Raw genomic sequence first — 17,972 nt, 5'->3', positions numbered from 1 at the left:
ACCTTTCAAATTGACAACTGATGCATCCAATGTAGCAATAGGTAGTGTTTTATCTCAAAACGACCATCCTATAGCTTTTTACTCTGGAACTCTCAATTCTGCTGAGAAAAATTACTCTACTATAGAAAAAGAACTTCTTTCAATCGTAGAGTCAACTAAACATTTTCGTTGCTATCTCTATGGTGTTAAATTTGTAATTGAAACTGACCACAATCCTCTTGTTTGGCTTTCAAAGATTAAAGAACCAAACTCAAGATTAATACGTTGGAAATTAAAACTAGAAGAATTCAATTTTGAAATGAAGTACAAAAAAGGAAAAGAAAATGTCATTGCCGACGCATTGTCTCGGATAGACATTAATACGAAAGAAACTCGATCTTGCGTTGATAACGAGTTGCAGTCGATTGTACCTAACACCGACGAGACAGTTGCAAATCTTGCAGACTTTGACTTAGCTGACTATGTGTTAAATCAAGGATACCTTAATGAAAATGATCCAAACACAACACCACAGTCTACCACTGATAAACAAAGGAAAGGAAATGAAACTTTGACTGATACCACTGTTCACTCAAATAATGACCCCGAAGGAAAATACCTTCCTATTTCCGAATTACCAGTAAATCACGCTTCTAATCGATTAATTATCGATTACGGCAAAAATTTCGAACACAAATTCACAAGACCTTTCAATAAAAATCATCACTTTGTTCGCATTTCTCAAGAAGACAGACAGGAACATATTTTGAAAATCCTAAAAGAAATAATTAAACCAGACGTGACTTTTATATTCATATTCCAAATACAGAGTTACGGATTGAATTTCAAAGATTAATCGCTGCAAATTTAAATACCACCGCTAAACTTGTGTTATCAAACATATACTTAACCGATGTAACGAATACAGAACAGCAGATAGAAATAATTTCCCAATACCATCAACACAATCATAATGGTATAACTGAGACCTATAACCACCTTAAACAAAAATATTACTGGCCAAAATTAAGAGAATCAATAACCAATTACATAAATAAATGTATACAAAAGGGGGTGAGGAACACTCAGCCTTCTCCACAACAAACTTTATTAAACCTCAATTAAAGAGGGTGACGCTTACTAGTTTCGAGTACATAAATACTCATCTTCAGGAGCTAAAAGATATACAATCTACAAAATGATCTTAATGACTAGAGAAACATACCTTAAGATGTAAAATTTGTGCCGGCTGTCTTTTTTAAAAAAGGGTGAGACAGCGAGACCCAAGGTAAATTAAAGACAAAAGCATAGAAACATCGCTCGATGTGTCCGATAAAGGGTTAAATAAAACTGTAATTAAGTTAACAATGTTAGACCTACATGTGATTGTGTATTTTAAATTATAGTTACCTTGTGATGGAGAAAAAAGGAAAAATTGCCAAAATTCACTACATACTAATACAAATGTTTAAAAGTTAGTTACACATTACCAAAACATAAATTTTTATTGTTGGGGTGACTTTTAAATTTTACGGTCGACATTATCAGGAATTTCTAACTGCAGGACTGCCGAGAACAAAGTTAGCGATAAAGTTCTAGAATAGACAAAATGGCCGCAATGACGTCGTTATTTCAAAGCGGGGGTACATTCCGTCAAGCTTCGATCAATTAAATTAAGACGCGTAGGTGGCGCTACACGAACGTTCCATCAAGACAACGTCGCAATGGAGGTGACAACGGCGACAATGTAAAGTGAACAACCGACAAGCGACGACGCCAGTTGTCAACCGTCGATCATGTCAGATGTGGGAGGAGACAAAATCAAATAAATAAACAAATAAAGAAAGAAGTTAATGTTAATTATCTAATAAAACCAGATGTATTTAAAGTGTAAGGAGTGTTGTTGCGTGTGTGGGTTGATACAAGAGAGAAACAAGAATAAAGACAGCCGGCACAAATTTTACATCTTAAGGTATGTTTCTCTAGTTATTAAGATCATTTTGTAGATTGTATATCTTTTGGCTCCTGAAGATGAGTATTTATGTACTCGAAACTAGTAAGCGTCACCCTCTTTAATTGAGGTTTAATAAAGTTTGTTGTGGAGAAGGCTGAGTGTTCCTCACCCCCTTTTGTATTCATTTACCTCCACTCTGAGAACATGGACTACTACTACAGGATAAATAAATGTGAAATATGTTTACAAAATAAATACGAAAGACACCCGTATAGAATTGCATTCGAAGGTCCACTACTATCAGATAAACCTTTTAAAACTCTTCACATAGACATTTTCCAATTTTCGAACTGTCAATTCCTAACCATCATTGATTCCTTTTCAAATAACGCCCAAGCATATTACATTACAGACAAAAACGCTGTAACAATTTTGAATAAACTTAGACATTACTTTGCTCATCATAACACTCCTCAAAAAATAGTTTCGGATCAAGGTAAAGAATTTCAGAATAACACCTTCAAAGAATTTTGTCAATTATTTAATATAGAAATTCATTACACTACACCAGGAAATTCATCATCAAACAGTCCAATAGAAAGATTGCATTCAACAATACTTGAGAAATTAAGAATACTAAAAATGCAAAATCCAGATGAAACACCTCAAAATCTCATGACATCGGCAATCTTAATTTACAATCAAAACATTCATTCAACAACTGGACATTCACCTTTTTCAATCGTGTACGGTCCGTATTTCACTGAACCTAGTTTAAATAATGATTTAACTATTTATGAGCAGTATAACGACAAAAGAAAGAAAGAACTTTTACCCTTTTACGAGCATGTTTATAAGACAGCACATACAAAACAATCCCAAAACACCCAAAAACAAAACAAAACCCTAAACTGAACAAACACCTAACATTCAAACGGATGATACTGTGTACAGAAAAAACCCGCTTCGTAACAAAATGAACCCTCAGTACATTCGCACGAGAGTTACGGAGACTAACAGAAATAAAATTACAGGTATTTCTAAAACAAGACCTGTAAACGTTCATTTAAGAAAAATCAAAAGACTACAAAAATCCTACTTCTTTTCAGCCTCCCGATCCTGATCCTTCAGACGCAGGCCCTTCAAGTACACCGACTACCTAATACAGGGTACTACATGGAAAATGTATCTTATTACTAACCATTATCATACTACGTATATACCATTTAACATATCTAGTATTAAGTTTACTTTATCTCAGTTCTTAACTAACATTGTAGTCTTAAAACCTTTAGTAGATGAACAAAATAACAAAGCAGTAACCACTTTATATTTTCATACATACAAGCTTATTAACCATACATATAGCAATTATGAGAAACTAAAGTTAATGCAAAGCAAAAATCGCAGGAAGCGAGGACTAATAAACTTTCTTGGAAGTGGTATTAAATTTATCACGGGCAACCTAGACGATAAAGACCTGGATACAATTAGGTACTCAGAACTTTGATATACTAAAGCGAAATCAACTAAATTCGATGCATAAGATCAACAAACTTAGTTCCTTTGCAGGTAATATAATGAATAAATTCAAGGATACTTTAGATATCATCAATAAAAATTCAAACACCATTAAAATGGGTTTTTCAAAACGACGAACGACGTGGAACGAAACGGGTTATCGAATGAATTAACATTAAACTTGTGTTTACAAGATCAATACATCCAAATAAATGATCTAAATCAACTATTGGAAAAATTATTAAGGATGATATCTTTTGCACACTTAGAAACACTAGATTTGGAAATTTTGTCTCCAAGCGAAATAAATGAAATTTGGAAATATCTAAAAATTCATTATCCTAAAAAAACTCTATGAATTATACAACATATCACAGAATTAACCCTAATCTGTAAAACTGGTCTATTAATAATGGACGATATGGTCATTCTTGCAATCAAAATACCAGTGTTTGAAGTGAGTGCTTGTGATTTAAAATTTGTTTACCCCGTACCCAACAACGAGTCGCAAATTGTGATTACACCTAGCAAGTTCTATTGTAATGAACTTTGGTATAAAGTTTGTAACGAAATAAGTGACAAGTGGATATGTTCGAACCCACTTATTGATAGCTGTATTTTATCCAAAAATTGTCAATATGCTTTAGTTCACAATAATTCTAAAGTTCACACATTAACACATGTACATGCTTTATTGTTCTGTACAAAAACATCAGAAATAATTTATGAAGATTGTTTTAGATTTGAAAAAGTGTTAATAGATGGCTGTACACTTTTACAAAGTAAATGTGATGTAATTATTGATAAGCAAAAGTATTCACTAGCTATTAATAATGTAACCACACTTTTACCAGATGTAACAAGTTTACAAATTACCAACTTTTCTCTAAATCTTAAAATTAAACACTCAGATAATCCAGGTCAGGTTCAGGACGATCTTTTAGAACCTATTAAATTTGAAGAATTACTTTTGCAGAATAACTCGCACTTAACTTTAGTTATTATTACTAGTATTTGTATTATAGTTTTAATTTGTGCTTTTTGTGTAATATTTTACCCATGGAAAAAACATTTTAAAGTTATTCCCTTAAAAACGCTTCAAAATATTATCAACGAGGACGTTGAATTAACTTAGGGTGGAGGAGATATATCCCTAAACCATATATGGTATGCACCTAGTATGTATGCTGATGCACCCAATATTTCTGCTGACGCTAGTATTAAGTTTTATAAAGGCGATTGTAACGCTGCAACCGTAATCATTAAGACCGTGTCAAAGCTTCAGGCTGTTCGGCTTAATTGTTCACCATAAATTTTAGTTTTTAGTTTAGTAAACGTCCTATTTCAACAAATAAAGTCTTTTTTAAAAGTTACTCCGTCTGACTTCTCATTTAATTCGAGAAACTTTTGTCACAAACGTAACACTTTGGTTTTTCTCCGGAGTGATTCCTGATATGTTTAGAAAATGTTATTATACCGGGAACCTTTTGTCGCAAACGATGCACTTATATAGTTTTTATGGTGAGGTGAGTCCTGCCTGATATGTTCAATTAAAACAAAACTTTTCGAGAAACTTTTGCACACACAAACATTGCAATTTTATGGGTTTTCTCTGGTGTGAATTCTGATATGTTTATTTAAATTAGTTTTTTGCGTGAAACTTTTGTCACAAACGTCGCACTTGTATGGTTTTTCTCCGGTGTGAATTCTGATATGTTTATTTAAATTACATCTTTGCGAGAAACTTTTGTCACAAGTTTCGCACTTATATGGCTTTTCTCCAGTGTGAGTCCTGATATGTTCATTTAACACTTTTTTGTACGAGAAACTTTTGTCGCAAGTTTCGCACTTATATGGTCTTATTCCGGTGTGAGTCGTCATAATATGTTCATTTAAAACATATTTGCTTGAGAAACTTTTGTCACAAACGTCGCACTTATATGGTTTTTCTCCGGTGTGAATCCTCATATGTTTATTTAAACTAGATGTTTGCGAGAAACTTTTGACACAAACGTTGCATTTATATGGTTTTTCTCCGGTGTGAGTCCTCATATGTCTAATTAAAACATTTTTTTGCGAGAAACTTTTATGACACACTTTGCATTTATATGGTTTTTCACCGATGTGACTCTTTTTATGTTCAGATAATGCAACTCTTCCCGCCAAAATCTTGTCACAAAAGTTGCATTTATGTGGTTTTGTACTGATGTGACTTCTTTTATGTTCTGGTAAATCAGATTTTGCCGAGAAACCTTCTTTGCAAACGTTGCATTTGTATGGTTTTTCTCCGGGGTGACTCGCGATATGTTCAAGTAGCGAAGGTCTCAACGAGAAACTTTTGTCACAAACGTGACATTTATATGGTTTTTCTCCAGTGTGACTCCTGATACATTCCGTTAAAGCAGATCTTCTTGCAAAACTTTTGCGACAAAATTTGCATTTAAATGGTTTTTCTCCGGTGTGACATCTGATACATTCAATTAAAGCAGATGTTTTTGTAAAACTTGTGCCACAAACTTTGCATTTAAATGGATTTTTACGACCAGTCTGAATTATAACAAATTGCGTGAAACATTTGTTACAATAGCTCCTTTTCAATAGGCCCTTAACGGTGTGAGTTCTGCCATGCGTATTGACGTCACTTTTTATTAAAAAAAGTGTATGACATATTTTGCATTTTAAATTTTGACGAGAATTATGCTCACCTGTGATGTGATGTATAAGAAAAACTTTAAAAGAGAAAACTTTTCCACATTGATGGCAACCGTATTGTTCACCTTCCACAGCAGTTTTCAAATGATCGCTGATGTCAGATTGCGAACGAAAATGTTCATTACAGTACTTGCAATAATATTTTCTTCCAGTCTGACGACTATCCGTCTCACAATTGGCGTCTGGTAATTGAGGAGACACGAGGATTTCTCTGTCAGAACTTTTTTGGTGCTCCTCTGCGCACTGGTTTTTGGGTTTTGGTTCATCGTCCATTGTGTTCAATGACGTGGATTGCAATTGCTAGTTAAGTGTCAAGTTGTCGGCCACCATTCACAGGGATACTTGTAGGTTTGTTGGTTTTGATGGAATTTTTCCTCGTTATAATTGTCAAAGGAAATTACTCACGTCAAACTTTTGTAATGTTCTATTTTTGCCTCATAATCAATCACGGAGAAATTGTAGGTCGCAAACTGTTCCTGAAAATAAGTGAAATGAAGAATAGAAAACAATTTTTGAGACAGTATGTAAAAAATGCGGAAAAATAGGTATTTTTTATTTTTTTATCCAAAAATATGATAAAGCAGGTTCTAGAAAAGGTGAATCCCAAGTATTTTTACTCTAAAATTAAAAGTAGCCTGTTAATAAACATTTAAAATTCCGCTCCTGCATGTACCTTGACGTCATATAGTATTTTTTCTACAAATGACCTCAAAGAAGCTACTTTGCGCACACTTTTACACATTTGTGCGTTGTCAAGAATGGAAAATAGCGTTTTCCCTTAAACTATGCGGAAGAATTGTCAATGCAAATTTAAAATTAAAAACAAAACGTATAGTTAGTTATTTCATTCGTAAAAAAATATTGTTTCTAAACCGCGCGTAAAGTAGTTTTCCCGCACTTAAAGCTCATGCAAACTCCGCTCGCTCCCCCTAGAAGGGTTAGCGCACTATAAAGGTGGGCCATTAAAACCATTTTTTTATTTTTACTTACTCCTAAATGAAAAAAGTTTCTTCTTTCCTTCCTGAATCCCCTCAATCTAACTAGAGGAATATGGCTTCTGCACCCTTCATGGAGCAATTATCCAGAACGAAAAAAGTTACTCAAATAAAATTTGGCATGCATGTATGTACAGGGTGATTGATTGAATTTTGACCACCCCCTTAACTCTCTTAATTTTGATTTTAGCAAAAAACGTTAAAAACAAAACTAGTAGATATTTAGGTCTACTTTATTTTTAGATAAACAGTTATTATAGAGGGTGTCCCAAATTTGAGTAACAAACCAAACATGTTTTTTTAAAACAATGACCAACTTTTTATCCGATATTTGCATTCTACGTCAAATTTTAGGCCTAATTGATGTAAAATGTCTGTATCCATATTCAACTGGTTCCGCAGCAGCATCTGTTACTTTAACAATGTTTCCTCGACTATGTGATTAAGGGTTAATTTAGTTACTAAAATTTGGGACACCCTGTATAATAACTGTTTATCTAAGAGTAAAAGTAAACCGAAATATCTATAACTAAGTTGCTACAACTAATGTTTTAACTACAAGCAAAAATACAGAAGTTAAGGGGATGGTTAAAATTCAATCAATCAAGGACGCTGCTGCGGAAATAGTTGAATATCGATACAGACATTTTACATCAATTAGGCCTAGAATTTGACGTAGAATTAAAATATCGAATAAAAAGTTGGTCATTGCATTTAAAAAAACATAAGTTTGGTTCGTTACTCAAATTTGGGACACCCTGTATAATAACTGTTTAGCTAAGAATAAAGTAGACCTAAATATCTACTAGTTTTGTATTTAACGGTTTAGGCTAAAATCAAAATCAAGGAAGTTAAGGGGGTGGTCAAAATGCAATCAATCACCCTGTACATGCCATGTACTTTACACAATATGAGTGCATAAAGCTATTGAAATAACCGATGGAAACAACCAGCTAAATTAACAAAATATTATAAAAGCGAGCACACTAATTTAATTATTATAATAACTTTTCATTCGTTTAGTAAATTTTGTGAGTTAACTTTGTTGAGTTAGTTTAAGTGTTGAAAACTGGGTTAGCGCAACAAATTTTCAAATCAGTGAAATGGTTATCTAAAATATGAACACGATTTAAAGGTCAGTCAGGGACAAAATTGTCTGTAAAACCCACTTGGAGTGAGAAAATTACTGTTTTAAGCAGATTTTTGGAATCATCATTAAATTTCCTATCCAAAAACATACAAAAACATTGCAAAATGCGATAGAGTCAAGGAGAAATGCGGTGTCAAAATTTGAACTCCCAGAAAGACAGTTTGAAAGAACAGTCAGGGAGAAAATCGCCTGTAAAACCCACTTGGAGTGAGAAAATGACTGTTTTAAGCACATTTTTGGAATCCCAACTAAATTTCCTATCCAATAACAGGAAAAAAACATTAAAAAATTTGGTAGTCAGGGAGAGAAGCTGTGTCAAAATTTTAACTGCCAGAAACATTAGTTTGAAAAGACAGTCGGGGACAAAATCGCCTGTAAAACCCACTTGCAGTGAGAAAATGATTGTTTTACGCACATTTTTGGAATCCCAACTAAATTTCCTATCCAATAACAGGAAAAAAACATTAAAAAATTTGGTAGTCAGGGAGAGAAGCGGTGTCAAAGTTTGAACTGTCAGCAACAAGAGTTTGAAAGGACAATCAGGGACAAAATCGCCTGTAAAACACACCCCACAGTTTGATCAGATAAAAATCTGAAATTTTGGACATATACAGGGTTATTAACGTTATTCGGCACGGAAAATTGTGACTAAAGTATTCACTTAAAACAAAGTTTTGACTCTGGGATAGATAGACCTATTGGAGGTATCTTTTAAAAATATTTTCAAGATGTACCGGTTGTCCCAAATGCAGAAAAAGTATCAAAGTTATATTTTTTCAAATGGAGTACCTAGTATTTTATTTGATTTTCAGAATCTACATTGAAAATAAAAGGTAATTACATATTGTTACGATTTTCCCGTGGGTTCACACAGTCAGTTTAACTCAACAATTAATAAATTTATTTACACTTCAAAACACTCCGTACAATAATTAACTCAGCTATTAAAAACACTACTACAATTCCACAACTATTCCACTATTTAAACTTTACCGCGTTCCCAAGTTCACTACTCCCGCGGTCGACACCGCTTCTTTTATATTCGCAAACCACGTTCTAGAATGACCGCGAAACGCTTCGCGATTTGCCTCGAATATCAAAGATTCTTCCAGGTGTGGCGCGTGCGTGTTCCTAACCCTGGCCTACTTTAACACGCGCCCGGCCAGATATTGCGGCGCATCGGTTTCATCCCGAAGCGAGCGCTCGTTCAGAAGTATCGAGCATAGTAGGCATAAACCGTAACACTGCCCCCCTCTTAAAGCTGTTCGTCCCGATCCGCTTCATCTAATCCCTGGTATTTCTTGAGTCTGTCCAGATGGACAATTTTCATCTTGCCTTTGGGGCTGCGTTGGACTCTGTACACGACGTCGTTTAACCTTTTTACCACATTGTAAGGTCCCTCCCAAACAGGTGTTAATTTCGGTGATTTGCCTTTCTTCCTCTGAGGGTTAAACAACCAAACTTTATCATCCTTCTGGAACCCTCCCGAATTGGCCCTCAGATCATAACGAGCTTTCATCTTATCGCTAGCTAGATTCAAACTTTCCCTGACCAGATCATGGATGTTTAGTAATCTGTCTTGCAACTCGTCAACGTAGTTCTCAATGACCGTGCTTTGGCCTGTTGGAGATCCGAACACCACATCACATGGAAGTCGAAGTTCTCGACCAAACAGAACTTTAGATGGTGACTGTCCCGTTGAGTTGTGGACTGCTGCTCTATAAGCCATCAAGAAGAGCGGAATATGCTGGTCCCAATCTTTCTGATGCTGTTCAACAACCTTTGAGAGATGTTTCTCTATGGTCTTATTAAATCTTTCGACCATTCCATCCGACTGAGGATGAAGCGGCGTTGTTCGGGTCTTCCTAATGCCTAGCAGGTCACAGAGCCTCTGAAAGAGCTTGGACTCAAATTTTCGTCCCTGATCAGAGTGTAACTCCAACGGCACACCAAATCTACTGAAGACATTTTCGACGAGAATATCAGCGACTGTGCTGGCTTCTTGATTTGGAATCGCAAACACCTCAGGCCATTTGCTAAAGTAATCCATAGCAACAAGAATGTACTAGTTGCCTCGGTTGGTCTCAGGAAAAGGCCCAGCGACGTCTATGGCCAAACGTTCGAATGGCAATCCTACGTTGTACTGTTTCATAGGTCCCCGGGATCTCGTCTGCGGTCCGTGGCTAGCTGCACAAATGGAACATTGTCGACACCATGATTTCACGTCTTGGCAGTAGTTCACCCAGTAAAAGCGTTGCCGGTCTTATTTACTCCCAAATGAGCACCAGTCTTTCCATTGTGCATTTCCTCCAGTACGTTGTCGACCCTTCCTCTGGGAACTACCAGCTGCTTCCTTATCTCTTTTCCATCGGCACTCTCCCAAGCTCTTTTTAGCAAGCCGCCTTCAACCACAAGCGAGTCAGTCCCACTGAGCCCAAAGTGCTTTGAACGTCAGGCCTTTGCTAGAGATTTCCTGCCATGTTGGTCTTGGCTTGCTTTGTTCCTTTCTCAACAACAATGGGCCTATGTCGCTGTCTTCTAGTTGATCCTTCCTAATCTCATCGGGATTCCATTCATCATCGGTCTTCAGCTGAACCATTCTGATGGACACAACTGCTTCACGTTGTTCCGCTTTCTGGCAATGTTTGGATTCTTCGGCGCAAGGTCTTCTTGATAGAGCATCTGCGTTATTATGCAGCTTTCCGGGTCGATGCTTGATGTTGAAATTATACTGCTGGAGTTTTTCAAGCCATCTTGCTACTTGCCCTTCCGGTTGTTTAATTCCGAGGAGCCACTTGAGTGCCGCATGGTCAGTCCTTATCAAAAATTCCTGTCCGTACAAGTACTTGTAAAAGTGATCGACTGATTTTACTATTGCCAGTAGCTCTTTTCTCGTTACACAGTAGTTCCGTTCTGCTTTGGTAAGTTTCCTACTGAAGTATTCTATAACATGTTCTTCTCCGTTTTGGATTTGAGACAATACAGCTCCAATACCAGAATTACTGGCATCTGTGTCTAAAATGAACTTTCCTTTAGGTTGTGGATAACTGAGGATGGGACTGGAGCAAAGTGATGCCTTTAACCTTCTGAACGCCTGATCACATTGGGTATTCCAACAGTAGGGTGTTTTGTCCTCAGTAAGTTGATGTAGCGTAGCTGCGATGTTGGCAAATCCTTCCACAAACCGTCTGTAGTAGGTGGCAAGTCCTACAAAGCTTCTGAGTTCGTGTTTATCCTTTGGTACTGGCCATTCTCTAATTGCTTGGATCTTGTTGTCGTCCGTCTGAATTCCGTCGACCGACACCACATGCCCAAGAAATTCGACTTGCTTTTAGAAGAACCAACACTTTTTGCCGTTCAATCGAAGATGGCCACCACCTATTCTAGCAAATACTTCTTGCAAGTTGTTCAGATGTTCTTCAAAAATTTTTCCCATCACCATGATATCGTCCAGATAAACCAAGAAAGTCTTCCAGTTAAGGCCACGAAGCACAATTTCCATTAGTCTTTCAAACGTAGCAGGAGCATTACAAAGTCCGAAGGGCATCACATTGAATTGGTACAGCCCATTTCCAGCAGAAAAAGCAGTCTTCTCCTTATCTTGCTCCTCAATGCCAACTTGCCAGTACCCACTCTTCAAATCTAAAGTAGAAAACCAACAAGATCCTGCCAAAGTCGTCAGTGTGTCGTCGATACGGGGAAGTGGATAGCTGTCCTTTTTGGTCACGTCATTCAGTTTTCGGTAACCTACACAAAATCTGCTTGATCCATCTTTCTTAGTGACCCGAACAACAGGTGATGACCAAGGGCTGCAGGATTCTTCTACAACTCCGTCGTCAAACATCCTGTCCACTAATTCCTGCACTTCCTGTTGTTTGGCTATTGGTAGTCTCCTAGGTGGTTGTCGAATCGGTTGTGCATTGCCGGTATTAATTCGGTGTTACAATGGTAGTTTTTCCCATATTGTTCGGTGTTCCAAATATGCTAGCATGGTCCAAAATCAGTTTCCGAGCCTTCTTCAGTTGTGGTGTTGACAGATGTTTCCAGGTCTTTTCAAGTTCATTTAAGAGCTTGTTTTCCCCCAACTGCTCCTCCTGTTCTGGTAACCCATAGCAATTGGTTACTTTGACTACAGGCTCAAATACCGCAATAATTTTGCCTTTGTTGATTTTGACGTCGTCTGGAAAAATGTTTGCAACTCTTATTGGGACTTCACTTCCTCCATTTTAGTGATTTCCCAATGAGGCATCTTCCTGGTCGGTCCGGGTTTCGTACAAGTCCAACACAGCTCCCAGAATTCTGCTCCAATTGTCCAATGATTATTTGCTCGGAATTGCCGCTTATTTTTACTGTCTGAGATGCCAAAATATTAATGGGTGACTCATAGCGGTGATTGGTTGACAGGATGAACTTCCAAACCTTAGGATATTTTGCTCGGGATCAAAAGAAAATCCATGTTGACGAATCAGATCCATTCCCAGAATAAATTCATCTTCAATATCTGCTACTAACACGGTGTGGTAAAACGTAATCCTTCCAAGGCAAATCTTGACTGTTATTTCTCCTAAAACTTTAGCCGATTCTCCAGTCACAGTGCGCAGGAGAATACTTCTTCGTAAAGGCTTAATTTGACTTTTATCCACAAGGTTTGACCGGATCAAAGATACTGCCGCACCGGTGTCCAAAGTAAAAGTAACGTTCATCGCATCCACCTTTCCATCTACGTTCAGGCTTCCCATTGATCTACCCAGGCTTCTGATGGAGATAATTCTGGGGGCTTTGTCTTCGCTAGTCAACATTCGCCCCGTAATGTCTCCACTCTAGTGATCGGGCGTGACCGTTCTAACTGTGTGGACTGACCATTTGCTGATTCTGTCATTTGTTGCACTAATTGGCCGACCATTGATTTAATTTCATTTATTGAGGTAGCAACATGATCGGCTGGCGGTTCTCTCTCCTCTTGAATAGTCACGGCCCTGATTTTTGGCTTTAAGTCGTTGCACGCAGCTTCAACTTCCAGCGCTCGAACCAGTCATTCGCTGCTGTTGGTCCCTTTGAACATCTTCAGCATTTTCTTTACCTCCGGATCTCGAATCCCTTCTACAAAATACTGTGCCACAAATTCTTCTTGGATTTCATCCGGGACGGCTGGGTAAGCCACATGCACAAGGCGACGAATTTCGGCTTCAAACTCCTGTAGATTTTCACCAATTTTCTGCTGTCTTGCCTTTAGTTGTGTTTGATACACTCCTTTTCTATGCTGATCCCCATAACGTCGTTCTAATGCAGCTACTAATGCTTCATAGTTGCTTTGTTGGGCGATAGGCAGAGTCTGTAACAGCTCCAATGCAGGTCCTCGTAATGCCACCACCAGTGCTACAGCCATTTCCTCGTTACTCCATCGATTTGCATTTGCAGCGGCCTCAAATTGGAGTTGGTACGTTGCCCATGAAGTTTGACCGTCGTATGTGGGAGGCTTGATCTTGTTGAGCCCGTTTCCGGTGATCACTGTAGAGCTGACTCCTCTGCTGTCGATTTTCCGCTCTAAGTCGCGTGGCTTTATCTCGACATCATTCTGAATTTTATTAATGTCCTCCCGAACATCATTAATGTCCTCCCGAACATCATTCTGAATTTTATTAATGTCCTCCCGAACATCATTAAATTTTACCTGAATATCATACTCCATCTTTTTGAGACTATGGGTTACAGACTCTTGGATTTCTGTCTTGGTCCCCGCTAGAACGTCCAATATTTCTACGTTACGCTTTTCTTGCCGCTCTCTGTCTGTTGTTGTCTCATTCTTTCTTGTTCTTCTTTGTCTTGTTGTCGAATTCTTTCTTGTTCTTCCTTGCCTTGTTGTCGAATTCTTTCTTGTTCTTATTTGTCTCGTTGTCGAATCTCTTCTTGTTTTTCAAGCATTGCCATAATGGCTGCAAGTTGGGCCTCCATGTTTGCACTTTGACGTCTTGTTATTGGCATAAAATAAATTTAACACACCACTGTTCCGAAAATCTCTAGTCCGGTTCTGAACACACAACACAAGTCTCTAACCCGAAGTTTAGTTCCAATTCACGTCGCACTAAAGTCTGATCACACTTCTGACACCAATTGTTACGATTTTCCCGTGGGTTCACACAAAGTCAGTTTAACTCAACAATTAATAAATTTATTTACACTTCAAAACACTCCGTACAATAATTAACTCATCAGTCAGCTATTAAAAACACTACTACAATTCTACAACTATTCCGCTATTTAAACCTTACCGCGTTCCCAAATTCACTACTCCCGCGGTCGACACCGCTTCTTTTATATTCGCAAACCACGTTCTAGAATGACCGCGAAACGCTTCGCGATTTGCCTCGAATATCAAAGATTCTTCCAGGTGTGGCGCTTCGTAACTGTGGCCTACTTTAACACGCGCCCGGCCAGATATTGCGGCGCATCGGTTTCATCCCGAAGCGAGCGCTCGTTCAGAAGTATCGAGCATAGTAGGCCCAAACCGTAACAATATTTACATATTGAGGTTTGATACGTCTAAATTTTACAGTTTCTCAGATATTCGTTATTTTGTAAAAATTTAGAACAAATTTTAAGATTTAATCACTCAACCTATGTTTGATTTTTATTAATCAAAATGGGCTCAAGAACTGCTAAATGATCAAGCTTCATGGGTGAGAAATTGTCTAGCTCATACAGGATGTCTCAAAATTTTCACCTAATAATTGCAACCTTTAAACATTAATAACTTGTCAAAATCAAATTGAACAACACCTATTTTATGGTTAAAGTCAATGAATAAAAAAAATGTAAACATAGCAGGAAGGAGCAATAGCAAACAAAGTGGGTGACAGAAACAACGGGGAGGGGGGGGAGTAATATGGCGGCCGTTCTTGGTCGCTACGCGTACGAAAATCTAAATTTAATCTTGTCCACTGTACAACTTAATTTAAATTTGCAAAAACTCAACTGTTAAAGAATCACAAACAAACAAAACAAACTAACACTATACTACAACAAATACAAACAACAAATTTTTGCGGGTTTGAAACTCCAAACTTTCAATGACTTTGCGTCAATTCAACTGCGCAGTAGGCGAATGCGCAATCAAAGATGGTGGACTTCCGTCCCCCTCGCTTAATGCACAAACGGGTTATAATTTGTATTATTGTTACCTCCTGATACTTGTTCTTTTTACTCATTGGTTAAAGTAGATACCAAATTCAATTATCTATCGAAAATTATTGAGGTTTCCTATGGCTAACTTTTCGCGTTTTCTTGGAAGTCAACATTTCTCGAACTCGCACCGATTTTTAGTAACTTTTGATCAATCAATCAATAATTTCCTTTATCCTTGCAGGCAGTTTATTTTATATGGTTATCATTGAGTTCATGCAGTTTGTATCAGTCAATGTCAATCGATGCGTAGGACAATTGTACAAGCGGTATTTATTGCGAGCACCGTGATTATGTGTAATGGCGGATAAAGAAAAATTTCTAGGATGTTTCTTCAGGAACATTAGACACTCGAGCACATATATGGCTGGAACAGTCAAAAACCCATGCTGACGAAAAACTCCCCTACATGACTGTCTAAATGACAGATTTAAAATTACTCTTAAAGCTTTCTTTTGGATAACAAAAGGTTGCTCCAAATTGCTGGCATTACCCCAAAACGCAATTCCATATCGAAGCATCAAAATGAAATTGCTATATAGTATACTACTACCGATGCTTCATAGTCAAGACCACAGTTATCAGAGCTTAATATGCAGTGTTCAACTTTTAAGTGAGGAATCTATCTGGACACCAGGAAGTCTGGCCTCCTCAACCACAGCCAATAAATCGTCACCGAACCTCACCTCAGAGGAAACGTGCATTTAAATTTGTTGGGTTCTATACACAATACAAAGAGATTTTTTCAGCGTTTAGAATTACCTTATTTCTGGAAAACCATGATTTTAAAGAATAGTAATAATCTTCAGCGATACAAGTTCTGCCAAGCTTCCACTACTTATTACAAGATTAGTGTCATGTTGGTAATTTTTTAGGCAACATTTAAGTAGATAATCAATATACAATACGCTACCTTGAAGAACGCCCAAATAATCAACTTGGAATATTTACAGCCCCGGAGCCTAACGCACTGTGGCCGTTCTTGAAGATACGAGTCCACCCACGACAAAGCAAGTCCTCTTACTCCGTACCTCTCAAGCTTTGAGAGAAGATCGAGGTGGATTAAGCAGTCAAAAGTATCAAACTCGAGTAGTACTAGAGTAAATCAGCTTGGAATATTTTTAATAAACTTCCTAATAAAGTTAAGCAACAGCGCGAGTTGACTCTCGTTGACAATACCAGCGTAATATCAGACCCTGGAAGAATATCTGAATTGTTCAACTCTCACTTCAGTGCTTTAAGTACAATCCAACAATTTGTCCCGGTATCAGATTTGTTCCACTATCAACTTGTATTTTAAATACCGTAGGTTTGACCATTAAGACGCAAAACGGCACTAAAATTCGGAAATTTAAAACTTTGCGCCAAGCGGTCGTTAAAAAAAATGCACATCCGGCAGTGCTACCAATCTTTCAAAATCATAACAAATCGCCGTCCCTCATTCTGTAATCAAAACATTCAAAACAAGTTTATTTAGTAATAATTTTGAGTTACTACCGACAGAATACATAGAAGATAAAAAGAAATCGTGGTAAAGATACTTTATCAGTTACCACAGCCCCTTTAAAGTTCTTTAAAAATACAATGGTTTTGCTCGCAAATATTTAATGGGGACGACCAAATCACCTATCTTAAGCCGATGGAAACAGTGGACAACGAAGGCCTGTCAAATCTTTGAAGATAAGTTTCCTTAATGTACAGGGACAACCACAAAGAGGCCAAATACTTCCTTCAAAAGTGATGTGATTTAGTGACCTACGTGAATGCTAGTTTTATTGAATATGTTGATGACACCAGGTTTTTGATGAAAAAATGCCTAAATACTTTTAAGAACAATGCAGCGAGTTTGGACCAGCGCGCCAACAGGTGGTTTGCTAAGAAGAAGCTAGCAGTTAATACCAAAAAAACAAATGCACTGATCTTTTATACAAGTAGATCGAAGGTTAATGTTGAGAATTCAAACTTGTGTGCAAAGCGGATCAAAACCTAGAAGTAAAGATTACTGTTAAGATCTTGGGCGTTACGTTGCAGAGCAATCTAGTTGCCTCACCCTCATATTGAAAATGTCTCAGCCAAGCTTAATAAAATATGTTATAGTTTTAGAATTCTCAGCAAATACATCAGCATGCATACCAAAAAAATGATATACCATGGTAACTTTGAATCTCACTTGAGATATGGAGTAATTCCTTTCGGACATAGTGCTAGTTACGCTAAAATCTTCTCTGTCCAAAAGAGAGTAGTCAAAATAATTTTGGGTACGCATGCCAGAGATAGCTGTCGGAAGCAGCATTGATCAGTGTTTAGTGATTATGCACCTTCCAGTAGATCTGGTACCAGAACATTAGACTATAGTACGCCAAAACACAGACTTTCGCTTTATGAACAAAGTCCCTTTTATACATGCATAAAATTGCACAATTCTAGTAGTATGTCCAACCTTAACCAGGTAAAGAAATCTATTTATAAGCTATAAGAATAC

The 17,972-nt window shown here is 37.4% G+C and overlaps 1 protein-coding gene and 1 long non-coding RNA gene across 3 annotated transcripts in view; both read right to left on the bottom strand.

Annotated features, from left to right (window-relative positions):
• Positions 1–796: 796 nt before the first annotated feature.
• Positions 797–1,933, bottom strand: LOC145728888 (uncharacterized). Its single transcript, XR_014178185.1, has 3 exons — positions 1,390–1,933; positions 1,205–1,329; positions 797–1,154 (listed from the first exon to the last, which is right to left on the bottom strand). It is a non-coding gene; the product is annotated as an uncharacterized LOC145728888 (long non-coding RNA).
• A 2,873-nt stretch (positions 1,934–4,806) lies between these two features.
• Positions 4,807–17,972, bottom strand: part of LOC145728887 (uncharacterized) — a 30,693-nt gene continuing 17,527 nt past the window's right edge. Inside the window, exons 2-3 of one of the 2 annotated variants that reach the window (XM_081979407.1) lie at positions 6,160–6,642; positions 5,965–6,095 (exon numbers count right to left, since the gene is read on the bottom strand). In XM_081979407.1, coding sequence (XP_081835533.1) covers positions 6,049–6,095; positions 6,160–6,439 — 327 coding nt within the window. In that variant the 5' untranslated portion in view covers positions 6,440–6,642 and the 3' untranslated portion in view covers positions 5,965–6,048. Of the gene's footprint in view, positions 6,643–17,972 lie in introns of both variants that reach the window. The other variant, XM_081979405.1, reaches the window with a different exon arrangement.

Source organism: Ips typographus, linkage group LG5 (genome assembly GCF_016097725.1).
Source record: "Ips typographus isolate SLU linkage group LG5, UJ_Ityp_2.0, whole genome shotgun sequence".
In the NCBI taxonomy this organism is placed as follows: Eukaryota; Metazoa; Arthropoda; class Insecta; order Coleoptera; family Curculionidae; genus Ips; species Ips typographus.
Note: the sequence above shows the minus strand (reverse complement) of the source record. Positions and strands in the feature narration are given on the sequence as shown.